The sequence below is a fragment of the Lissotriton vulgaris genome, chromosome 6 (assembly GCF_964263255.1).
Source record: "Lissotriton vulgaris chromosome 6, aLisVul1.2, whole genome shotgun sequence".
In the NCBI taxonomy this organism is placed as follows: Eukaryota; Metazoa; Chordata; class Amphibia; order Caudata; family Salamandridae; genus Lissotriton; species Lissotriton vulgaris.
The window spans coordinates 1,045,082,333-1,045,109,359 of NC_141694.1; the positions used below are offsets into that span (position 1 = coordinate 1,045,082,333).

Sequence of the window (27,027 nt, forward strand, 5' to 3'; positions counted from 1 at the left end):
ACCGAGCCCCTCTCCCATCGCGGCCCCCTCCGCCAAAGCCCAACCAGCTCCACGTGTGACCGGCCACCGCTGCCGTCGGCTCCTCCGCCCAGGAGCAATCAGTCAGCCACCAAGCCCCCTCGTCGGGAAGCGGGGAAGCGGGAGGGGGAGGGGGAGGGGGAGGGGCTCCGCTCTCACCGGATCGTGGGTGTTCAACGCCTCCGCCGCACCGCGCCGGCTCCAGTGGCCCCAGCCTCGGGTCCCCACTCCAGTCGCTCCCTCAATCAGGCTCCGAGACCTCAACGCCGTCAGCTCCTAAGTCTCCCGAGCTCCAAGCGCCGCCATTTTCCCTTTGTCTGCAGCCCGGTTCCTCCGAGCTCCGATGTCTGATCGGCACGCTGCTCCCGGGGTCTCGCTGGGTTCCAGACTCTCCCCTCCGGTCTGGCAGCACCTCAGGCAGCAAAATCGTACCTCCAGGGGCACAAAAGGCAAGATTCACAGGATTATTGCGGGACTCGGCGCGGAGCTACACGCTCACACAGCCATCCCGTCCGGCGCCCAAGCCACGCCAATATAATACACAAGCGCTTGTTTAACATCTTATGTATGGACAGCCAGTTCTGCAACTGAGTCAGGTGGAGGGAAAAATACAGGAAGTTCAATAGATTCATTGAGGTGAAACCACATTTGGAGAAACTTAGGTTTGGTGCGGGGAACAACACTAACTCTATGTTTAGAAGAAGGGTTCTTCCAATCTTAATGCCTGAAGCTCACTGACATGTCTACGGGAAGTGATGGTGACCAGAAATGTTAACTTCCAGGATAGAAACTGGGGTGCTGAAGTTGAGGGATTCGTATGTTAGGTCCATTAATGTTATCGTCTCAATACAATGTTAAGATTGCATGTCAGGCTGGAGGGACCTGGGGAAGAATGACTTTTAAGACCTTTCATGAAGGCTTTAAAGAAAAATTCAGAATAGGATAATGTGCTGCCTGTTCCGAAGGTAAGCAGCTACAGCCGCTAGGTGTATTCCTATGGATGCGAAAGCTAAATCAGAAGTTTGTAAGTAAAAGAGGTAGCAGACAATGTCTTGCACTTTGGCCGCTAAATGATCAATATGTTTGGAATGACAATAATGAACAAATCTCTTCTATTTAGCAGAGTAACAAGCACAAGTAGTAGGCCTGTGCGCCTCTCTGAGAATACCCATGCATTCTGGTGGGAGAGTAAGTTGTCCAAATTCTAGGACCTCAAGAGCTAAATTGCAAGGCTGAGAAACCTGGGATCCAGGTGCCTGATTTCTCCATGGTTCTGCATGTGGTCATGCCTGTTGGGCAGTGTCTCGTTTGGGACCACTGAGAGTTCGAGGAAGGTGGCGAACCATGGATGCCATGTCCATGTGGGAGCCACAAGGATGAGGGTGAGCGATGTCTAAGTTTACGAACCACAAACAAGTAGAGGTAGAGGAGGAAAAGCGTAAGGAAATATCCATCACCAATTCATCCATAGTGCATTGCCCTTGGACTTTGGATGTGGAAACATGGAGGCAAAGTTTTGGCATTTGGCATTTTCTGCTGTGGCGAAGAGGTCTATCTTTGGTAGTCCTCAACGCTGAAAGTAGTGGTGGAGGAATTGTGTGTGGAGTTATCAATTGTGCAGTTTTTGCTGCATCCTGCTTAGGATGCCAGCAAAGTCGTTGTCCTGGCAACTATTCCGCTTAGAAACGGATCCTGTGATGGAGAGCCCATTTCCAAATGTTCTCGCCTAAGTGAAAGAGTTGAGGGGATCTGGTGCCCCCCGTTGTTTCTGAAGTCAAGTCAAGTCAAAATGTATGTTTATTATGACCACAGTCTTTAAACAAATGCAAATAACCGTATCACAGAATAAAATATTCACATCAAATACCATAAAACCTTTTAAAAATTAATCCAGTAAACAATTCTTACGCACCATTATAAAAATACAAAACACCAATAAAATTACATTTGCCTTAAAACTTAAATTTACATTTAAAACCCATTCCTTTCATTTACTACTGGATGTATTTTCATTGATTTAAAAATTCATACAGTACTACAGATTATTCCTGATTTCTTAGTGCACTCAGGTCCACCTTTATATATTTCCCAAGGGCAATTGCAATATCAATAGTGGGGATTTCAGTTAATAGGTTGGCCGCCTGCGCCCTTGTTCTTATATTGAGTTTTAGGAACACAGGGCGCAGCCACTGTTTCCGCTGTTCTAATAGTGTCAAACAATCAAGTAAGATATGTAGCAGGTCTCCTTTGGTTCCCAGCTTACACCTGCAGCGCCCTTGCTGATCTCACATTTTTGCTTTAAGGTCTCTGTTTATTAACCATGGGTTGATCCCAATCCACAGCCTCAGAATCTCTTGCCTATATCCGCGATTGGGTAGGATATCTAAGTAGGGGAACCAGTTTTCGTTGGACCAAGCGTTTAGCATATGTGCTACTGATTTCTTCTTCGCTAAATAACCTATGTCAATCATTCTGGATACTTCCTTCCCATTTAGCTTCAGCTCACACTTGGTACCAAGAACTTGATACGTTTCCTGGTCCACTTCGATCTTTAACCTTTTACAGATTTGCACCAATCTTTCCCTGCAGGCCTTTGCCCATTTTAGCTCACTATTCTGTATTTCTTTCCTACACCAGTGAGCTACTTTTTGCCCTTCGGATCTTCTAGTCTTTTCCAGAATCTGATTACAGCCATCTGTGTTTGTATCTCCCAAGCCTTTGTGCCTATTTCTGTTCTTATGGCTTGTATCATAGAAGATTGTGGAAGAGATAAGAGACTTTTTATGCATTTCCCCTCCACCGAGTCCCAGGCTCCCTTACCGCTCAAATAAAGGATCTCCGCTCCATACAGGACTTTGGGAGGGGATCATTGCCTCAAAAGCTCTAAGCATTGGTCGATGTGACATCTCTCCATAATCCCTATTGAACATTTTTAGACCACATATGAAGTGTGTGCTTTTGCTTTTTGTGTTTCTATATGGGCGCTCCAATTTAAAGACTTATCAAACCATATGCCTAGGTATCGATACTCCTTGACTGTCTCTAAATTGAGCTCGCCTATATACCAACTGAACCTGCTTATCTTTTTCCCAAAACATAAAATTTTTGTTTTGTCTAGATTGATCGTTAGAAATTTGCTAGCGCAGTAAGTATTGAAGGCGTTAAGCTTTCTTTGAAGGCCTCTCTCAGTCTGGTCTACTATTACCAGATCGTCTGCGTAAAGTAAGCAGGACACCTTATTTCCATCCATTTTGGGGCTTGCACTACCCTCAACCTCTAGATGGGCCGGGAGGACTGACAGAAATATGGAGAAAAGCTGAGGGGCCAACACACAGCCCTGTCTTAATCCATTGGCAATGGGTATTTTTAGGGTCAAGGATCCCACGGTATCCCTAATGACTTGCCCCCAGTTTTCCCTGTGCAGTTCCTTTATTATGGTCATTAGGTCTTTTGGAATATTAATCTTCGTTAGAGTATCCCATAGGCAGGCCCGGTCGACTGAATCGAAGGCTGCTCGGAAGTCGACGAAACAGCAGCATAACTTGCCGTTTTGTTCCGTCGACTTCTTTGCCATAGCCCATAAAGCAAATCCATGATCTGTTGTGGAGTGGCCCGCTCTGAATCCTCCCTGTTCCGTGGGTACTATTTGAAACTCTTTTACCCATGCGTTCAGTTGGTTCAATACTATTTTTGAAAATACTTTCTTTCCTATGTCGAGGAGGTTGATCAGCCGGTAATTTTGTGGAGCCTCCATGCTCCCTTTCTTGTGGATTGGCCTAATTATGGCACCCTTCCAAGTAGGTGGCATTACGCCTTCTTTTAGTATTACCTGGAACATCTGAGCCAGAAATCTTGCCCACCATTTTACCTCCGACTTCAGTATTATTGCAGGGAGGTTGTCTGGTCCTGCCGCACGGGTTAGCTTCAGTTCTCTTATTGTAAGCTCTACTTGTTTTCGTTAAATTTAGATTTTAAGTCTTCTGATATTTTTTGTCATATTTTGGTCTCTACATACTCTCTTGGAGCTCTTACCCCGTACAGTTCCCTTATATACTCTTCCCATGCAGCCTCACTCACCACGCAATTTAATTCTCCACCTGTTGTTCCGGATCCTGCCTTTACCAATTTCCAAAATTGTCTTACATTTTTTTCCTCGATTGCTTCTAACAGGTCTAACCAGCATTTCTCTTTATATGCCCTTTTAGCGTCATTTACCATTGATTTGAATTCTTTTTTCAGCTTGTTTATATGTACCTGTCTCTCTTGTGTGAAGTTCTTTTTTTGCCTTCTTTGTGCTGCCCGTATTTCCTTTTTTTTGGTTTGACACTCCACAGAAAACCTTTTACCTCGGTTTGACAGTTTTACCCTATTATGTTTGTCCCTTTTTAGTTCTATTCTTAGGCACTGGACCACTTCTTCTAGCTTTCCTATGAACCATTCTAAATTTTTCTTCTCGAGATTTTCAGGTTCCATTTTCATTTGCATGGCCTTCAGTTTTTCCAGGTATTCTTCCGTTAATCGTGTCGTCACCCGTTTAGGGTACTCAACCTCCTGGGTAATCACTGTTTCTCTATGCAATTTCCTTCCCCCAGATATTGTTAGGTGAAGAAGTTAAGATCACTCACCTCTTTTTGTTCTATCCTAAACCCCCTAACGTGGGGGAAATTCCAGGCTTGCATGAACATATAGTCGATAGGGCAATTCTGTAGACCTAATTTAAAGGTCTTCACTGCTGGGCAGTCTGTCTTTAATCTACCATTGAGACAGTGGAGACCCTACCTCCTAAGGCGTATACTAGTTCCGAGTCCTGTTTCAAGATCTCCCCACTTGGAAAGCTAGCAGGGTTTATTCCGTACACCTCTAACAGTTCTCTATTCCATTGGTCAGCCTTTTTAGGATTTAGTTTGTGGTTAAAATCCCCCATTATTATTATTATATCTGCTGCATAATTTTCTAATGTACTGTCAACATCCTCTTTAAAGAACCTCATCTCCTTTTCATACTCTGCTCTATTGTCCCACTGCATATATACATTCATTAGCGTCAACATTTTATGTTTCAATTCCACTGTCAAAAGTTCTATTCTACTTGATTGAACCCATTTACATTTTGTTTTCAACGGTGTTACTTCCCTCAGTACTTTTGTTGAAACCAGTGTCATCAGACCCTGATCTGTTCCCTATTTAGGGGGTTTGTTTTTCTTACCGACTTTCCCTTCTTCCCTGCTGGTAACTGATCCAAATATAACCATTTGTTGTTGTTATCCCTCTCTTGTACTTTCATGTTGGTTTCATGAACATGTTGACTCACATTTGTTCTCCCTGGCTGCCACCCTTTGCTTCTTGTGCCGGATGGTGCCTGTGCATGTGAGCTAACTGTCCTATGGCCATTGGATAGTTCGGGTGTTATCCTTACTTTCTGCTTCATAATGCGGTTAGATGAGGGTTTCTCATTTGCCTCCTTACTTCTCTGATTTTTCCTTAATTCTCTCGGGGACTTTGTTGGTTTAGCCTCTGATTGCGAGTGACTGTTTGGTATGTAGATCGGGGTCAGGGGTTTAATCCTGACTGTGCCCCCGCCGTTTTCTTCCTTTTTCTCTTTCCTGATGGCTTTGGTTGTCTATTCTTTTCAGCCCTCTTCCTGGCTGCGGCCGCTGCATACCCCCCACACCTTTTTATCAACATAGGTCTTCTCGAAATGTAAACGTTGTCTAAGGCCTCTGCGGAATCCTTTGTTATAGATTGCTCTATAGGATGAAGAGTCCTATCGAGGTTTACCATGATTTCCTCTGCTGGTTCATTTTCGGCGCTTTCCTCGATGGGTGGTACTGTAGCTAATGGCCTTAACATGCTTGGCATTTGGCTCTTTATCTCCACTAGTTCATCTTCGATTTTTTTTAGATGTTGTTTCTGGGCTTTCATCACTCCGTTGTTTGAGAGCGTTACTTCAAGGATTCCTTGTAATACCTTCTGCAACATCAATATTAGTTCCATCAGAGATGATGTGGCTGTTACCGAAAGCTCCGAATCCTGAGTATTGTTTCTATCTGGGTTTTCCTGGTGACCAGTACTTGTGCCGTCTTGCTGTAGTGAGAATTTTTGCGTTTTGTGGTGCTGCTGGAGTTGATCTGGCGCGCCTCCCCAGACGTAACTCTGGTTCTGACTTTCGTTTCCCCTTTGCCCTTCATTCCCTGATGATTGCAGCGAGAACATTTTTGGGGAGGATGATAGACGAGGCGCTGATATGTGGTGATTTTGGCTCTGGAGAGTCTGGTTTACCGATTTGGGGATCTCCCTTCCCTCCTCAGTGTCGAGGGCTTCTTCTTCATGGAGTTCTCCCGTATCTATCCATATCTGGTTTGCTACTGTCCTACCTGACTTTTCACCAGTCTCCCCACCATTTTCCTCTCTTTCTCCGTCGTATTCCAATGTTATCACTGGATCTATTGATTTGTAATGTTTCCCAAAAACTCCTTTATAGATTTTGATGCTGCCGTGTTCTCTTTCTGTTTCGAAGTTGTTTGATTACACCCTCTTTTCGCCTGCTGGGCGTTCTTCGTTGCTCTTATAACTTTTCTTTTCTTGTGTCTCCCCTTGCTGTTGTCCATAGAGGATACCTGGCTTTCCTGGCTCTCTTCCAGAGATATTGAGCCCTCCATTAATTTACTCTTCTCTGGTTCATCCACTGTACGTGATTTTTGCCCTCTTTTGGGTGCCATTTCTAGGTTTTTAGTACCTAATCTGTAGTTCTGCTGAAGTTGGTGTCTCTAATTTAGTAGGAATTAAGTTACAATTTTACCCTTACATAAGTACTTTCACTTACCTCTGTTATGCCTTGAAGCCTTGTAGCCGTCCGCCTCCCTGCCTTGCCGCACTTGTAGATCTCTTTCACGGCGTCTCCCCGCTTTCCCCGGTACTTGTCCTTCTTATATCCGGGATACTAGGGTCGCCCCTTTGCTTCTTGGCTCCTTGCTCATTCAGGTGCCTCAGAAATTAACAGTGTTTCGGTCCATTGGCTGATTCTGCCGGATTGTCCAAGCCCTACTGGACCTCCCCCCCCTAATTCTGACTTTCGGTTGGTGTGCCTCTGCTGGTTCTTAGCAACACCAATTTCCTCCTTTGTTTTACTTCCTACAGGGGTTGAGGTTTGATGGGCAGTTGGTAATATTGCGTGCCTGCACCCCGCGCTCCCAATCTTGCACACTTTGTGCAGCTGCGGGGGTCTCCCGATGGCTCACGGTCGCTGGGGTTCAATGCCGGCGTCTTCACTATCCCGGCTTGTGGCCGGCGTTCTGCAGTGTTTCTGCGGCGCTCGGCCGGCCCTCCGCCCTGCGCCGCTCCCCACTCCACGCCTCTTACCCTGTGAGTTCCGCGATCCTCCGGGGCTGGAAAGGGGGTCTGGGGGTCTCGCAGTTGTCCTCGCAGTTGTCCTCAACTGCGAGCTACCCGTTTCCTCGTCCTCGGTCCTCTGGGTTCGCAGAGCTCCACCGGGTCCGCTCTTGCTCGGCGCTCGATTCTTTGGTCTGGTTGCAGCTGTGTAAGGCAAGGCGCGGCTTAGGCACGGCTAGGCAACAACAGAGACAACAGAATTCTCCATGGCTCCGTGGCTAGTTGTTTCTGAAGGCATTACGTGGCAATCATGCTGTCAGTCTTGATGATGACACCTTGCCAATTAGGTGAGGAAGGAAAGCTTTCAGCACAAGGTGCACCGCTAGTAGCTCTAGATGATTTATGTGGAGAAGTTGCTGACTGGGATTCCACGGATCTTGGACCGTTAAATTATGTGAATGCGCTCCCCACCCTTAAGGGAGGCATTTGTTATGGTTCTTTGGGAAACTGGGTCCAGGAATAGCTGTCCTTTTAACAAGTTGTTTGTGTTCCATCACTGCAAAGAGTGGCAAGTTAGACAGCCGACCAACACTAGATCTTCCCATTAATCCTCCGTTTGAGGCCATTGATGCGCCAGGCACTCCTGTAGTGGACGCATGTGTAACCTGGCACGAGGTTCTCTAGCGATGCATGTGGTCAATACGCCGAAGAGGCGCATAACTGTCCTGACTAACTTGCTGATTTGGTTGAAAAAGAGGAATGAGTGCCTGAAAGGATTGGATCCCTGCAGCATTTAGGTAGGATATGTCTATCTCTGAATTGAGGATTGAAGATCCAGGGTAAGGCTGGATCGTAAGGAGTTGGAAATGGGAATTTAAAGCATTGATAGTTCGCCAAGTAGGTTGATGGTGACCTGAATGTGTTGGTAACATTTTAGATGAGTGGCACTCTTGATGAGCCAATTATACAGATAGGGTAAGACGTGATTGACTTGTCTGTGGAGGTGAGCGGCCACCACAGCGGGGCACTTTGTGAAGACTCTGAGTTCCATATTTGAATTGGTAATGCTATCCGCTTACTACACATCTGAAGTACCAGAAATGTGCCGGAAGAAATTAAATGTGGAACCAGGCGTCCTTGAGGTAGAGTGCGGCCATGAAGCCGCCTTGTTGTAGTAGCGGGATAACCTCCTAAACAGTGACCATGTGAAAATGCTCTGAAAGAATGTATTAGTTTAGAGGCCTAAGTTCTAAAATTGGTCTAAGGGACCCATCCATTTTGGGTATAAGGAAGTATATCCAGTAAACTCCTGTACCCTTTTGATGGAGAGGGGCCGGTTCTAGGGATCCTTTCTGGAGGACTGCTTGGATCTCTTACCCAAGTAACCTCTGGTGTTGTGGGGAGAGCTTGTGCTTGGTGGAATGTTGGCAGGAGTGGAAGTGAGCTCCAGATAATGACCATGCTGGATGATATCCAAAACTCACTGGTCGGAGGTGATGTTCCGTCAAGCGGACACTAACCCTTGGAGACGACCCCCAACTGGTGTTATATAATCATGGGGAATGAGAGGTAAATCAGGGCTTACTGGTGGTGGCAGGTGCTTTGGGGGATCCACCTACCTTTACCCCTGCCTTTTGAATTGTTCCCTCTGTAGGAGCCTCGAATATAGCCTTTAGGAGAGGTGTTTTGGGCTTGTTGTTGTTGGTATTATGTGCAGCTATCGGGGAAAGTGGACCTTCACATTAGGAAAAGTGGAAAAAAGACCTGCGATGGGAAGGGGTTTTGAGGGCAATCATTGCTTTTGCTGTATCACTGTCCTTTTAAATGGTTTCTAATAAATTATCTACATGCTTCCCAAAAAGATGTTACCCATCAAAAGGCAAATTAAGTAGGTTTTGCTGAACTTCCTGTTTGAACCCGGAGACAGAGCTGTGCATGCCTATGTAGAAGCTCACTAGAGTTAATCCCCTCTATCTGAATGAGGGGGCCCTTGAGATGTGTATGATATAGAGTCAGCTGGAGAAACAGGAGGTGAGGAAAATATCACATTTTTTCCTTGTTTTTTTCCCCACAGCTCATAGTAAATGTTTTACTGATATTTACTTTTAAACCCCTATCTTGCATAAAATTAACAAAGTTAGTGACTGTTCATTGTAACCCTATTTGCGTCTGTGCCATGATTACTGCGTCATCCGCATAGAGTAGGATGGGGACTGGGGTCAATCAATCAATCAATCAATGCATTTATATAGCACACTACTCACCCGGAGGGTCTCAAGGCGCTGGGGGAGGGGGGGTCCGCTACTGCTCGAACAGCCAGGACTTGAGCTGTTTCCTGAAGGCGAGGTGGTCCTGGGTCAGGCGGAGGTGGGTCGGGAGGGAGTTCCAAGTCTTGGCGGGCAGGTAGGAGAAGGACCTTCCTCCAGTGGTGGCTCTTCGGATCCGGGAGACGGCGGCGAGGGCGTGGCTGGACGATCGAAACTGGCGTGTGGGAGGGTAGAAGTTGAGGCGGCTGTTGAGGTATGCTGGTCCTTGGTTGTGCAGGGCTTTGTGTGCGTGGGTGAGGAGACGGAAGGTGATTCTCTTGTTGACCGGGAGCCAGTGCAGATCTCTCAGGTGTCCGGAGATGTGGCTGCGACGGGGGATGTCCAGGATGAGTCGTGCTGAGGCTTTCTGGATCCGCTGGAGTCTCTTCTGGAGTTTGGTGGTGGATCCGGCGTAGAGGGAGTTGCCGTAGTCCAGACGGCTGGTGACGAGGGCCTGGGTGACCGTCATCCTGGTCTCGGTGGGGATCCACCGGAAGATCTTACGCGTAGCATGCGCAGGATGTTGAAGCACGATGAGGAGACGGCGTTGACTTGTCTGGACATGGAGAGGGAGGAGTCCAGGATGAAGCCCAGGTTGCGTGCGTGGTCTGTTGGTTTGGGTGCGCTGCCCAGGGCGGGGGGCCACCAGGAGTCGTCCCAGGCGGAGGGTGAGGATCCCAGGATGAGGACTTCTGTCTTGTCCGAGTTCAGTTTCAGGCGGCTGTTCATCATCCACTTGGCTACTTCTGTCATCCCTTCGTGCAGGTTGGCTCTGGCGGTTGCGGGGTCGTTGGTGAGGGAGAGGATCAGCTGGGCTGGGTGTCGTCGGCGTAAGAGATGATGTTGAGGTTGTGTTGGCGTGCGATGGCCGCAAGGGGGCTCATGTAGACGTTGAAGAGGGTTGGGCTGAGCGAGGAGCCCTGAGGAGCGCCGCAGATGACTTCGGTGGCTTCTGATCTGAACGGGGGAGGCGGACTCTCTGTGTCCTTCCGGTGAGGAACGAGATGATCCATTCCAGTGCCTTCCCCTGGATTCCGACGTTGCTGAGGCGCTGCACTAGGGTGCGGTGGCAGACAGTGTCGAAGGCCGGGGAGAGGTCTAGGAGGATGAGGGCCGCTGTTTCTCCGTTGTGGAGCACGGCTCGGATGTCATTCTTAATAATCGGATAGTTCTGTCGATGTTCAGTCAAATATTGGCCCAGGCTGTTTATATATAAGGAGAAAAGGAAAGGGGCAAGTATACAGCCTTGCCACACTCCCTTTTTGTGCAAAATTTGGCTGAGCATTCCCCCTGTCTCCCGTAGCGGATCCTGGCTCCTGCCTCCCTATACAATTCCTTGATAAATAAAAGCAAGGATGGCTCAACTTCCATATCTTTAAGAAATCTCCACAGCATTCCATGATTTACACGAACGCTGAGCTCAAATCAACGAATGACAAGAAGAGTTTTCCCTCCTTAACAACTGTATATTTGCTTATGATCAGAGTTAAATTGAGACCTTGCTCAACCGTACCGAGCCCCGCTCGGAAACCATATTGTAAATTAGATAGCACGCCTGTCTCTTCAGCCCAGGATGGTATTCTATTAAGAATCACCCTCCCTACTACCTTCAGAAGGGTGTCTAACAAGGAAATTGGGCGATAACACCTTGGTTCATTTCTGCCCCCCTTTTAAAAATGGGGATCACTATAGCCTCCGACCATGTGGGTTGAAAAAGGACAAATGTCCTAATATGTAATCATGCATGCGGAAATAGCATAGAAAAATGGGACATTAGGTTCCTATGTGTGTAGACAGTTCCTCCTCCAGTTCAACCCAAATGGCTTCCTGGTATTAAGATTAATAATGTACCATAGACTCGAGAATGCATAGCTGTTTCACCCTGTTGCTTCCTCGTTTATGTTTCATTACTCTGTCGATCCCAAAAAACTTCACTAGATTATTGTTGCTATTGTGGGAGTGATAGAAATGTCTTGCTACCGGATAGCGGAAGTCCATGTTGGTTATTGCCCTTTGGTGTTCTAGGATGCGTTTTTTTAATTGTAATTTAGTGCTTCCTATATATCTAAGACCACATGGACATTCCAACAGGTAAATTACATATTCCGTGGTACAGGTGATGAATTTTGAAATAGATCTATTTTTGCCATCATGCGTCTTGAAGGTTTTGCAGCTTAGAGTAAATTTACAAGCTTTGCAGGAATTGCACCAATGAAACCCTTCATTTACCTGTAACCAAGTGGTAGATAGTTCTGGTGGATAAAAGCTTTGGATCAATTTGTCCTTAAGGGATCTTGGTCTTTTATAGGTTATCACGCGGAATCACCTACACTTTTGCCTATTATAGGGTCTGCCTGGAAGAGGCCCCAATGTCCTTCATGATGGTTTTGAGACTATTGGATCTTGCATTGTAGATATTAATGATTCGGGGAATATTGATTGATTGTTTTTCTTGGGACATCTTTCTATTTTCAAAGAGGACATCTGTCTAACATTTTGTAATTTACTGCGAGCTTGTGACAAGGGGCCAGATGTAGAAAAACAATAGGAGAGTGAGGGTTTTTCACTCAGAAGTGAGGTGAGAACTCCTAGTCCCCTGTAAACGTTATAAACAAATCAAATGGAGGAGTGCCACCTGTAGGCGAGACAGTGAAAGTCTCTGCGCCTGAAGCTTAAGGCTTACTCTAGCACTTGTGCCCAACCTTAATGTAGGACATAGCATGTCCTTTTAGAAGACCCCTCACTCACCAACCTAGTTGGTGACATGCTTCATCATTGGGGTCCCACCCCGAAGGCCGAGTGCCAACAGGGTGTGCTACGACACCTGATTACAGTGGAGCGGGTATTTTGTCTTTTATATGTGCAGTGATAAAAGGGTAAGTGACTTAAAAAGGGGCCAGAACTACTCACTTCAAGACTTTATTCTTGAGTGACTGGACACCTTGATAAAAGAAGTGTAACACCTTTGTCTAATTAAGTAGACTGTGGTGTTAAAGACGTGTAGTGATGATAAAATAGCGACGTGCGCTATGTGATTAAAATATGGGTCTTAGGTCTACATGTTTCAACCTCTTATAATTGTGGGTTTTCATCAGGACCAAAAGGAAAAAAGTGAAGGGGACCTGGGTGGTACGCACACGCTAAGGTGCGCCCTGACCTCGATCCGTGATAGATGGGAACACAAAATTGTGTCCCTTCACAAAATGTAGTATTCTCCCCACTCTGGAAGAAAAACTCATCTAGCGGTGAGAAACCGCCTCATGGGCGTTCCTGGTCCAAAAGGCGAGGCTCGCGTAATTTGCGGCTTCTTTTCCTTGGATTGGTAACCTACTTGGTTCCACCAACGATCCGCCCCGTGGTAATCCCTCACCCTCAGTGCGGGAGCGTTAAAAATAGTTAGATGTTCTGCTTCCTGGAAGGGGCGTGGACTGGCCGCCCACGTGTATCGCTCAGCCAATCAGCCGACATTGGTGATCAGACTGAGGCTTGGAACTCAGTTTCCATAGTAACCATGGGACCATGGGCGCCTCGGTGAATGCTCGGGGGCTCCCTAGTGAAATCAGGATTACGAGGCAGATTTTATTTGCATTTCTATCCCAACGGCCATGTATGTTATAAGTTCAAGACACCTGCGGCAAAAGAGTCTATAGTTGATGTTTGTTTTTAGTTAAAAGTTCCGAATTCAAAACGGCAAAATCGCATCTTGTTTCCAAAAGTCCGTGGTTACTACCACAGTTCCCTTTGGTAATTGGCTAAGTCTAGAGACCACATCAGAGACTCTCATGCAGTGCAAGCAGAGATATTTCTATATGGCCAAAAAGGGCAATGATGACTCCTAAAGGTACAGTTTTCAAGTCTTTTTATTGGTATCCACATTACTGTCAGGGGCCAGATGTATCAAGGCTTTTGTGACTCGCAAAGGCCGAAATTCGCAGAATTTCGGCCTTTGCGACTCGCAAAACGGCCTTTTTGCAATTTTTCATATGTATGAAAAAAATCGCAATTTAAGGAATCTCAATAATTTGCGATTCCTTATTTTGCCATAGCATTTAAGGAATCGCAAATTTTGCGATTCCTTAAATGATATGTATGCAACATTTTGAAATTGCGATTTTGTGTTAAGAAATCGCAAATTACCACCAACTTGTAGTTGGTGGTAATTTGCGATTTCTTTTAAAAATGCCCTATTTTGCATTTGTAAGGGTGGCATGTGAGGCACATACATGCCCATAGGGCATGTATGTGCACCACATGCACACACATGTACATTTCAGGGGTGCAGCAGGGTGTCTTTGAGACACCCCTGCACCCTTGAAATAATTCTCAAATTGCTATTATCTAATTGCGAATTCGCAATTTGAGAATTATTGCACTATCATTCCTATGGGCCTCCTGGCCCATGGGAATGCATTGGGAATGATTCTTTATTTGGGAATTCGCAAAATGCGAATTCGCAAATAAAGAATAATAAGGAATCGCTAAAAAATAGCGTTTTTGTACATACATTCCATTTTGCGATTTCTAAATAGCGATTCGCAAAAAATCGCTATTTAGAAATCGCAATTCGGAATCTTGATACATCTGGCCCAAGATCTTATCAGAGTAACCTCTTCTTCTGAATCTTTGTATCATGTTATTACTTTTTTTTCTGTAGCCGTCATCAGTGCTGCAATTTCTGTGAGCACGCAACAATACTCCATATGGGATACTGTTTAGAAGGGAAGTGGGTGATGGCTACGTGCGTGCAGAGTACATTTCAATCTTTGTCCCATTCCTCCTTTCGCCGACTGATCCCAAACCATTCTGACTTCTATGAACCCCCAAATATCCTTCTCAAATGTTCACCTCCTTACAACTTTCCCTTTCAAATCCATCAATCCCAACCATCCTATCCCTACTCTAAACTCTATTTTCACATAAGAATTTCAAGAGCACAAACCTAACAACTAATGGAAAAAAAACATTTACTAATCTACTAAATATTAACCTCTAATATTGGGTTCCAGGGAGGCGTGTTACTTGCAGCAAACTGCTTCTACACCTCTTAAGGGTAGTAAGTGCTATATAAATACCATTTACAATTACAATAACAAGCCCAATAACAAGCCATTGGACCAGCAGCCAAACGTCACTTTTGAATGCTAGTGAGAAAGGTTTAAAAGTAGAGAAGCCTTTACCTGAGGGAATAGCACCAAGGCCCACGCAGAAAGTGTGATAACCACGGTCACACTTGTCGCAGAACATCATCTCTTCTTCATGATGAGGGTGGCCACATATGATGCACGTTTTACATTCCATACATTGCCAAGGATACTTTTTAATAACAGACACAAGTTCTGAAGACATATCCAAACACGAAGGATGCCCTGGAAAACAATTAAAACAAAATACCAAGACTTGATTTGGGGTTGAATTATTACAGGTTACTATAACTCTTTATTATACAGGTTCAAATCCGTACATCTTTTTTTATTTCTGAGTTAACAACTTGCATCATCATCTTGGATAGCTCTATCACAGGGGTGTCAGTAACAAAATGCAAACCATGCAATGGACATTGCCAAATACATTGCAATCCACACTGATAAATGATAATTCCCACTCATCACAAAAGGTCGAAACAAAATACATTTTTCAACTAATGGCACTTATTAAAGTTGATATTGAAGCTAAAGAGGCAGACAGTACTGGATATATGTATATATGAAGGAGTTTGGTTATTATTTTAAAGTGTTAGAATCAGAAAGGGGTACTCATGGATTAGTGTTAAATTATGAGTTCAGTCAGTGTGAGAAGTTGGCCTGATATATGATGTTTCCAATTTTGGAACCTCCTTGTATCAGTCCAAACAATCCCTTATGGTGTCTGGTTGTAAGTCAACTTTATTAGACAAGCTATCCTAGTGGTAGCATGGACTAAGCAGCCTTAAAGTCTAAACTCAAGAGGTCGTGTTAAACGAGCTGTTTTACCAATCACAATCCTGTAATATCAAATGAAAGGACAGCACACAAGTATATATTATAAAAATATATGTATTTATTACTCAAGATAATCCCCAGTACTCTTTATGAGCAAAGGGGCAAAAGCGTTAAATCAAAAGGACAGCATAACATATGAAAGTTGCACAATTATGGATGAGGGCGGGTGGCCACTCAAACCATATATTAAGAAAGTGGTATAAGAGATACCAATCGAACAGTGGTTAGGCCTAGGGCATCGCTGGGAGCAGTCGGGACAAGCAATGCTGAAGTCGGGAAAAGCCTGCGGGATTCGGGTGCAGCGCTTAAAGCACACGCATGCACCAATGCAAAGTCAATGGTGCGTAAAAGTTACACAAATAGAGTTTAAGGATACTTCCGCTGAACCTAGAAGGACAAAACTTTAGACACAGACCCTAGAGGTGTGTACCAGTGTGGGAACACCGGCGATGCTGAGTTACCTCACCCACAGGAAGCGGGTGCATAGGGTCGAAGTGGCGCCGGTTTCGTCACGCAGGTTGATGGTGCTTGAAGCTGGAGATGCAGCAGGCGATGTGAAGGAGAAGTGTCCGGTGTGATCCAAGGGTGGATCAGAGTAGAAAAGTACCTGAAAGCAGAGGGGACAGAGTCTGGGTCACTCAGCAGTGACCAGGGTGGAACCAGGACGGAACCAGGCAATGTCGGGCACAATCAGGTGGTTGTCGAGGAGCTTCTCTCCACTGCCACGTGGCCTCTGGGGCATCTGCGACGTCCAGGAGCGGGTCACGAGCTATCCCACGCAGGCTCTCACCATCGGCACTGTCGGCTTCAAGATCGGAGCAAACAACACTTGGCAAGAGCAATCCACGCGGGATTGGAAGATTGCTTCTCACTCGGACCAGGAGGGTCAGAGCGGGTGCTCCTTTTCAGAGGAGCGGGTCCAAGTCTGGAGCAACCAGAATCACAAGTCGTATTTAGGTTTTCGTCGGCACAGGGGCCACAAGCCAGCTGGCAAGTGACCGGGCCAACGCGTTGAGCCAAAGAAAGCAGAAGGGCCCCACGTAGCACTCGTCGAGTGTAGAGGGGTGAGCTTCGGTGCAAAAGTGGCTCAGGGCTGGGGCTTCTCAAACCCCGGTGTACAGCTTCGAGGGTCATTCGTGGGCTGCACAGTCAGCGTCTCGTGGTCTTTTCGAGATGGCGTGCCCCACGCTTCCGGTCGCCTCCACGAGTCTCAGCTCTGCAGGGACTGTGGATCGGGCTGTAAGAAGGCAGGCAAGCTTGATCTCGTCGATCTCGGTCGCTCGAGTTCCGGCGGGAACTGCAACAAAGCAGACGTCGAGGTGCTGGATGGTGCCTGTTTGCACAGGGTGGTCACTCCTTGACCACAAGGGAGATTCTTCAGTCTTCTACGTCGAGTAGGATGTCGAAGGGTCAAGAGTTTCGTTTGAAATGTTTCATCAGGATAATCTGAGTGCGTTGGCACTGCTCCCATTCTTATACCAATCTAGAGGGCTGGATTACCTGCTAGGTCCCCTCCTATGGGTGGGACCCAGGAAGGGGGTGGATACACCCCTTTCCCTTTGATCCAGGCCGCGCTGGGACAGGGGCTGGTGTGCCCCAGAACCGGTTTGGCCGGATTATGCAAGGGGAAGCCTTGTGCTCCCCAGGCAGTGTCTGGTTTCTTTCAAACCTCCCTGCTACAATCCACTATCTCCTGTCTGGGGTGGTGTGACACCTCCCTGTGACAGGAAATCCTTTGTCCAGGCCTCTTTGGCTGAGTTTCGGTCAGCTGCAGGAGGTCAGACTTGTGTCTGTGGCAGGAGCATCCATTTTGTGGATCTGAGGCTCTTTTAAAATCAACCGCGTTTTGGCAAAGTAACATGTCGTCTCCCTCTAGAGGGGTGGAATGCTACCCCCGTCGCCAGGACTGGTGAGGGGGTAGTATTCCAAATCGTTGACACCTTACACAACATGTTTTGATAAAGCCAAACCAAAGTTAACATATAACCGCGAGGATTATAATGCACTTAATAGTATATGGTATGGCATTATCCTGGAACAGCTTAGGGAATTGGTCCCGACAGCTGCAGACAGGCTCAGCTCATGCTAGAGCACCATCTCACATAAAACCAAGCACTCTGCCTCCAGGATTGTTAAGGCCTGCCATAGGAGTGACTGATAGGTATATATGTGTCCAGATAGGTTTAGATATAGGCATACTATATCTAAGCAAGGGGTGATTACACCACCTTGCCCCAGCTGAGTGATCAGCCAGTTGTGTCAATTTTGGATAGCCAGCCAGGGGTGGCAAAAGATATGCTGCAGCCCCTGGTAGACCTTGGATGCACCTATGCCCTGGGCACCTATAGTGCTCTGTACAGGGGCTGATAAGGTGACCCAAGCCAATTTAGTTATGCACCTAGGGTACATGGAATCCTTTTTACAGAGAGAGCAGATAGCCTGGGGCCCTGATTAGCAGGGAACCAGGCCAACTAAGTCGAAAACCAGCTAAACGCAAGGCAAAAAAATCTGGGGTAACCATAGTCAGGTAGCCACCTTCCTACACAACCCCCCCCCCCCAAACGAAAGGAGATAAGGCTATCCGTGGCCAGGTAAGCCCATATTGCCTGAGTGGCCATATAAGGAAGTACCTGCACTAGCATGGGTACCCCCTGTCTCATGGTCCACTAACCAGTCCCTCACCCTTGGGGTATTAGAGGGTCTCCACCATAGGGAATCACTACCTTGGGTGTGTTTATGCAAGGTTAAAGGCTGGTTTGGATATGGAGTATTGAAGTGAGGCTCCACTAATTTAGGGCTCAGCTTCCTTCAATTATCTTCCACCATGTGTGCCTTTCTTTCTTCAACTGAGTTGCACTGTGCTCTCAGGGTCAACCTCTGGCTACCTAAAGCTGGAGGCTGGGTCCCTCTATTTGGCTTGCTGGAGGGACAGTTCAGGTTTGGGCACTTTGGGTCCCAGGTTTGGCTGTGCCCAACAGAATCCATCTGTGGGAGGTCCCTAACTACTTTTAAGGGGGCTCCCTCAGGAGTTTTTAAAGTTTTCACCTTACCAGGGCTACTAGTTTTGGTGCACCTAATCTGTTGATGGGGGTGCTTTATTTGACAGGGGGCCCTCTGGGTCTCACTGTCCTTCTTGTCCTCTGCAGCCCTGGGCTGATTAAGGCAAGGTAGAGAGGGGCAGGTTACCTGCTCCAGACTGGGTCCCACCTGAGAAGGGTCCACTGCCATCAGAGGCTCTGTCAGGCCAGGCCTAACAACCTCTGGGGCAGGTCCTTCACCAGGGGTAAGATCCGTTCCCTGAGGAGGCTGATCCTGTCCTAATGTCTGGTGAGGGGGAGATTTCTCTTCCTCCTCCATGCTCTCAATTTGGGTGGAGTGATCTATCATTTCAGGCTTCACAACACACATATCAGTTTGAGTTTGGGCTGTGGCCATCACAGCCCCACCAACCTTTTCAGGAGGAGACTCAGTTTGGGTATCTGCTGTTATCATAACAGCTTTGCTATTCTGTTCAGGAAGAGCTTCTGCTAAAGATGGGGCTGAGTCTTGCACAGCCCTACCAACCTTTTCAGGAAGAACATCTTGAATTGGGGCTGTAGCCAGTACAGCCCCACTAACCTTTCCATTGGCATTTACCATTCTAGAATGGATTTCCTGTTCAATCTCAGCCCAGGCTGAGATTTCCAAATCATTACCTAGTAGACAGTCTGCAGGCAAGTTTGGTGACACTGCCACTCTCTTTGGGCCAGTGACACCTCCCCAGCTGAGACTTACTACTGCCATGGGATGATTGGTTTGTATTCCATCAATGTTTGTTACTTGGTATGTGGCACCAGGTAAAAGTTGCTTAGAGGGGACTATACAGTCAGCCACCATGGTGATGCTAGCCCCTGTGTCTCTAAAGGCTTCAACTTTCAAACCATTGATGATGGGTTCTTGTCTATATTTGCTCAAGGTATTTGGGCAATCAGAGAAGTTGGCAAACCCCATGCCAGTCTCATAAACAAGATCATTTGGTGATGGGGACCTGGATAGGCCAGGGTCCACCTGTGCTCCAAAAGTAAACCCACCCATATTTCTGGGGGTGCTCCCACTTCCTGGGGGATTAGTGCTGACAGTAACAGGAGGTGTTGGAGTGTTTTTTGGAGGTATATTTTCTTTATTGCCATTCTTGGGACAGCAGCTGTCTGTTTTCCAATGCCCAACCTGTTTACAGGCATGACAATAAGGCTTTTTCTGAGTTGAAGAAGTGTCTTGGGACCCACCCCCATCCTTGGAGTTTTGGGGCCCTGGGTAAGTCTTTTCTTTACTTTTATCCCCACCCTTATCTTGAGGCTTGGTAGACTCCTTCTTCTGGCTATTGTCCTGATTCTTAGGCCTAATCCTGGTTCTGACCCATTTATCTGCCCTCTTTCCCAATTCTTGGGGAGAGGTCAAATCTGAGTCCACCAGGTGCTGGTGTAAGAGCTGGTTCTGACAATTACTTAGGATCTGCTCCCTCATAATCAAATTATACAATCCTGTGAAGTCATGTATGTAGGAGAGTAGGGACTGCTATCCTATGGTCACCCCAAATGTTTGCTTTTTGCTTCACTGGTTTATGACTTAATGTGGCTGTGGGCCTGCCAATCAGACCCACAGCCTGCTGTTCTCTCTCTAAATTAATGCCAATGCACTCTAGGTGCATTACGAATTGGAACTGGTTCACCTTATTGTCCCCTGTAATAGTGTACCCTAGGTACCCAGGGCATAGGTGTTTCCAAGGCCTACCAGGGGCTGCAGCATGTATTGTGCCACCTCTGGCCTGGCCTCCATATTTGACACAACTGGCAAATCAGCTGGGGTAAGTTGGTGTAATCACCTCTTGTTTAGATATAGTATATATAGTAGATATAGTATCCCTATATCTAACCTTAACTGGACACATGTTAACCTATAAGCCATTCCTATGGAAGGCCCCTGCAATCCTGGGGGCAGAGTGCGTGGTTTCATGTGAGATGGTGCTCTAGCATGAGCTGAGCCTGTCTGCAGCGGTCGGGAACAACTCCCTTAGCTGTTCCGGGATATTGCCATACCATATACTCTTAAGTGCATTATAATCCTCGCGGTTATATGCTAACTTTGGTTTGGCTTTATCAAAACATGTCGAGTAAGGTGTCATACGATTTGGAATACTATCCCCTCGACAGTTCTGTCGACGGGGATAGCATTCCACCCTTCTAGAGGGACACAACATGTACATAGCCTTAACCCCGGTTAAAGTTAACCAGAGCCTCAGCATCACGAAATGGATGCTGCCACCACAGACACAAGTCTGACCTCCTGCTGCTGGGAGTCCTTCCAGCGAGGGAGGCTTGGACAAAGGGTTTCCTGCCTTGGGAGGTGCGAGCACCACCCCAGACAGGATTTTGTGTATTGGGTAGGACAGGGCTGAATAGAATCAGACATGCCCGGGGCACACAAGGTGTCCCCGTGCATAAGCCAGTCAAAACCGGTCCTGGGACTTTCCAGACCCAGGCCTGGCGAGGAGCTGGACAAAGGAAAGGGGGTGTAACCGCCCCCCTTCCTGTTCCCACCCAGAGGAGGGACCTAGCAGGTGATCCACCCCTCAGATTGGGAATAAGAGTGGGAGCAGTGCCATAGCACCTCAGATCATCCTGAATCAACTTGAAACAAAGAAGACGACTGGACTTCGACATTCTGCTGCACAGAAGACTGAAGAGCATCTCCCTTGTGGCCTAGGAGTGGCCACCCTGTGAACACAGGCACCAACCAGCAACTTTTCTGTCTGCTTTGCCGCCGCCTCCCACCGGAGCCCAAGCCCAGCGCTTGACAAAACCCAGACTCCCAGACTTCTCACCGCCCGATCCACAGTCCTTGCAAAGAAGGGACCCATGGAGGCACCGAGAGACGTGGGACCGGACATCTCGGAAGACCCCCGAAAAGCTGACTGCGCTGCACCCGAGGCACCCTCGACGCTGTGCTTTGGGGATTGAGAACCCCTACAACCGAGCAGCCCTTGCACCGAAGATCAGCCCCCCAGCATCTCCACGATCTGCGTGGGGCCCTTTTGCATCGTGCCACTCGACGCGCCATCCCGGCCACTTGCCACGTGGTCAGCGGCCATCTTGGCGACGAAACGTACAATCTACACTGCGGGTCTGGTTGCTCCAGACTTGCCCTCGCTCCTGTAAAAGGGAGCACCCGCTCTGACCTTGCTGGTCCGAGTGATAAGCCTTTTTCGATTCCTGCGTGGCTTGCATTAGCCAAGGCCTGTTTGCTCCGATCAAGTTGCCGACACCGCCATCAGCTAGAGCCTTCGTGGGACAGCTCGTGACCGACGCCTGGACGTCCTCGACCTCTTCGTGTCCACGTGGCTGCAGAGAGAAGCTACACCTCATCGCCTGTTTGCACCCGACATCGCCTGGTTCCAATCTGGTTCCACGGTAGTCACTGGCTAGTGACTTTGAACATTGTCCCCTCTGCTTTCAGGTCTTCACCACTTCAGATCCACCCTTGGATCCACCGGAACTCTTCACATCGAGCCGCCTGCAGCATCTTCAGCTCCAAGCACCATCGACCTGCGTGACGAAACCCGACACTACTTCGCACCTGTGCACCCACTTCCTGTGGGTGAGGTAACTCAACAACGCCGGTGTTCCTACACTGGTACACACCTCTAGTGTCTGTGTCTAAAGTTTCACTCCTCTAGGTCACTCGGAAGGTTCCTAAAACATTAACTTTGTAACTTTTACGCACCATAGACAATGCATTGGTGAATGCGTGCACTTTAAACACTGCACCCGAGTCCCGCGGGCCTTTCCCGACTTAGTCACTGCTAGTCCCGATCAGCTCCAGCGATTCCCAAGGCCCTAGGCCTATTTCCTTTTCGATTGGTATCTCTTATACCACTTTTTTAGTATATGGTTTAGGTGGCCCCTAGGGCTCATCCATATTGTGCAACTTTTGTGTATTTTAACTGTGTTTTGTTTTAACGCTTGTGCTTCTGTGCTCATAAAGAGTATAGGGGATATTTGTAGTTAATAAATATATATATATTTTCAATATATATCTGTGTGGTGTCCTTTCATTTGGTATTCAAGGGGGTTGTATATGGTAAAACAGCTTGCTTCACATGCCTTTCAGAGTTTAGCCTAAGACTGCTTTGTCCACGCTACCACTAGGATAGCTGGTCTATAAGGTTGACTTACAACCAATCATCATAAGGGTTGCTTGGCATGGTACAAGGTGATCACTAGAACTAGTGAGCATCACATACCAGGCCAACTTCTCACAATGTACTTTGCTGCCATGTAGCCAACCCTCCAGAGCCTTAGTAGCACAATCTACAAAATCAGTCCAGTCCTGTGTCTGTGTCTTCTGGGTGTCTCTGAACTTTAACCTGTATTGTTCAGTGGTTAAGCCAAACCCATCTATTAGAGCACTCTTCAGGACATTGTAATTGTTTGCATCCTCATGTCTAACAGTGAGGAGCTTATCTCTCCCTTTCTCTGAAAAGGAGTACCATAAAATTGCAGCCCACTGTTCTTGGGGAACCTGCTGTACCATGCAGGCTCTCTCCAGAGCAGTCATCCATTTGTGGATGTCACCCCCTTCCTTGTAGGGGGGCACAATCTTTGTCAGGTTTCTACTATCATAGGACCTGGGTTTCTCTCTAGGAATATTGCTGCCACCAGTGGCATCTAAGCCACACAATTTTTGTTCTCTTCCTAAAGCAAGTTTAGCTTGAGCCAAGGCTACCTCTTCCGTCTCTATCTGGAGTTGGACAGCCCTCATTCTGGCCCTATGCTCTTTTCTCTGGGGGGAAGTCATTCCCCTTTGAGATTCCCTGGAGACACTAGAAATATGAGAGTCCCTGATGGAGATCTCACCCTTCTGTTGCCTGGGGGAATTATGTTATAGGATCTGGGGAGGTGCTGGCCCTCTTCATTCCCATGTAGGTCTAAGTTGGCCTGGTTAAGCCTGGCAACTACAACCTGGTCAACCCTCTGATCCTGATTAGGCTCATCTACTTCTGAGCCATCCTCCTCTTCATCCTCCTCTTCTTCCTCATCTGGAGTTTTCTCATTCTCAGGGGTGTTCACTCCATCTCCTGCATCTAAGGGAGCTGCACTCGCCTTATCTAAGTCATCCTTTTCCAGGATGGCTATCAGGGAAGGAATGGTGGGGTTTCTACCCCTTTTTAGCCCTCTTGCAATGCATAAGGCACCCAAGTCTTTATGACTAAGTTTGTCATAACTGGAAGTTGCCTTGGTAAGGTCAACTGTCACAGGGGGAGAGCCTGAAGCTCCTCCTGTGCCAGACATGACTGCTAGTGAGGTGCAAGTGGTGCACTTACCTACACTAAGTGTTTTCCTACTGTACCTTGCTAGTGAGTTGTAGTCAGGGTGTGCTAATCCCTTTAATCTACAACTACTAAGTTCAGTAGAACTTAAATATGCTAAGCTTTTGATTTATATGTACCTAGGGTACTTTATGTGATCTTTCAATTTGATAAAAAGATTGCAATGGTAAAAACAACAGCAAGCTCAAATCCGCACCGCTGCGCACCAATGTGAGAAGTTGGCCTGATATTTGATGTTTCCAATTCTGGAACCACCTTGTAACAGTCCAAACAATCCCTTATGGTGTCTGGTTGTAAGTCAACCTTATTAGACAAGCTATCCTAGTGGTAGCATGGACTAAGCAGCCTTAAAGGCTAAACTCAAGAGGTCGTGTTAAGCGAGCTGTTTTACCAATCACAATCCTGTAATATCAAATGAAAGGACACCACACAAGTATATATTATAAAAATATATGTATTTATTACTCAAGATAATCCCCAGTACTCTTTATGAGCAAAGGGGCAAAAGCGTTAAATCAAAAGCACAGTATAACATATGAAAGTTGCACAATTATGGATGAGGGCGGGTGGCCACTCAAACCATATATTAAGAAAGTGGTATAAGAGATACCAATCAAACAGTGGTTAGGCCTAGGGCCTAGGGAATCGCTGGGAGCAGTCGGGACAAACAATGCTGAAGTCGGGAAAAGCCCGCGGGATTCGGGTGCCGCGCTTAAAGCACACGCATGCACCAATGCAAAGTCAATGGTGCGTAAAAGTTACACAAATAGAGTTTAAGGATACTTCCGCTGAACCTAGAAGGACAAAACTGTAGACACAGACCCTAGAGGTGTGTACCAGTGTGGGAACACCGGCGTTGCTGAGTTACCTCACCCACAGGAAGCGTGTGCATAGGGTCAAAGTGGCATCGGGTTTCGTCACGCAGGTTGATGGTGCTTGAAGCTGGAGATGCTGCAGGCGATGTGAAGGAGAAGTGTCCGGTGTGATCTGTGAGAAGTTGGCCCGATATGCAACGTTCGCTATTCTCGCGACCGCTATGTATCGTTCCAACGACCCTTATGGTGTTTGGTTGTAAGTCAACCTATAGACCAGCTATCCTAGTAGCGTGGATACGAGCAGTCTAAGGCTAAAGACTCGAGAGGGCGTGTTAAGCCAGCTGTTTACCACACATGTACCCCTTGAACACCCAGTGAAAGGACACCACACAAGTGTTATGAAAATAAACAGTATATTTATTAAGAATCACAACAGCCCTGTACTCTTTATGAGGACAGGGTACTAAGCACAAACCAAATCTCTTTAGTAAATACTTCAAGTGCACAGTTTAAACAAGTGTCCGGGGACACGGAAAGGTTAAGGCAAGTCAGAAGCGAGGGACTCGGGACCCTAGAGTAAGGAGGCTATGCAGGCACCGAAATGCCGAGTTACCTAGCCACGAGGGCTGCGGCTGCACAAGTCTTACAGGCGTCGGGGTCTTCGCTGACGAGCCAGGAGCCGGAAGAAAAGAAGTTGCTGGCCGGCGACCAGTGCTGAATAGTTCGTAGGGATCCAAGCCTGGATCGGAGATTGATGAAACCTGAAAGCAGAGGGGACCAAGTTCGTACTACTAGCCAGTAGTCAGAGGGTACCAGGAAGGCACCGGTTGGCCGTCACCTCGACCAGGTGAGTGGGCGACGCTAGGCTCTGCAGTCTCTCGGACCAAGAGGCGTTGTCGGCGACCACGGTGGAGGTGCGAGCTGTCCCACGACGGATGTCGCGGTCGGCGTCTGGAGTGGACCAGGAGGGTCCGGGGTGCTTCTCGAAAAGATGGAAGCAAGGGCCAGTCTGGAGCAACCAGACCGGCAGTGTTGATTCTCGGATGTCGTCACAGAAGGACACGAGCCAACGGCTAGTGACCAGACAACGTGCTGAGCGGCGAGCAGAAGGGCCCCACGCAGATCGTGGAGATGCTGGGAGACTGCACTTCGGTGCTGGAGCGGCTCAGGGTCGGGGCTTCTCGGACCCCAGAGCACTCACCAGAGAGTTACCTCGATGGTCGTGCTGGTTTTTAAGAGCGTGCAGGTTCTGATGATGGCCGGTCCCTCGAGGTCTCGTCGCACCCACAGATCACAGCTGAGCTGATGACGTGGGTAGAGGTCAGAGGTGCCAGGGAAGCCGGTTCTCGTCGAGCTGGGCCGTCGGATTCCTTGAGGAAGGACTTACAGCAAACCGCAGAGTTCTTAGATGGTGCCCGCTGATGCAGGGTGACTACTCCTTAGCCACAAGGGAGAAATCTTGAGAAGAGTCTTGAAGGTCCTTTCGTAGAAAGTAGTTCTTGATTCAAAGATGATCTAATTTGGAAGGGTCCCCGCTCCGGCCTTTATCCTAAAGAAAGGGGTGGGTACATGACTAGGTCCCGCCCTAAGGGTGGGACCAGGAAGGGGGGTAGTTACGCCCCTCTCCCCCTGCCGGGCTTTCCCCAGGCCAGGGCTGTCGCCCCTGGAACTGGTTCTAACCGGCAGATGCGCAGTGAGCACCGGGGTGCCACTCCGCAGTCACCTTCTCGCCAAAGCCCTACCTACCCAGAATACACAAACCCTGTCTGGGACGGTGCGAACACCGCCCTCGACAGGAAACCCTTTGTCCAAGCGCTCCTCGCTGGAAGGACTCCCAGCAGCAGGAGGTCAGACTCGTGTCTGTGGTGGCAGCATCCATTTTGTGGAGCTGAGGCTTCAGTTAACTTTAACCGGGGTTCACAGTTACGTGCATGTCGTGTCCCTCTAGAAGGGTGGAATGCTAACCTCATCGCCAGAATTGGTGAGAGGGCAGCACCCCGATTCGTATGACACCTTACTCGACATGCCTTGATAACGCGACACCGAAGTTACCGATATGGTACGCGTTATCATGGAACAGCCATTGGGTCTTGATTCCGCAAGCTGCAACCAGGCTCGGCTCGGGCCTGAACCTAGCTCACACGAGCCCACGCACTCTGCCTTTAGGATTGTTAAGGCCTGCCATAGGAGTGACTGATAGGAACTCGGGTGTCCATT

The 27,027-nt window shown here is 47.7% G+C and overlaps 1 protein-coding gene across 2 annotated transcripts in view; it reads right to left on the reverse strand.

Annotated features, from left to right (window-relative positions):
* Positions 1–27,027, reverse strand: part of PHF10 (PHD finger protein 10) — a 678,055-nt gene that overhangs the window by 12,615 nt on the left and 638,413 nt on the right. For both annotated transcript variants that reach the window (XM_086927105.1, XM_086927104.1), the window contains exon 10: positions 14,830–15,018. In XM_086927105.1, coding sequence (XP_086783231.1) covers positions 14,830–15,018 — 189 coding nt within the window. The remainder of the gene's footprint in view (positions 1–14,829; positions 15,019–27,027) is intronic.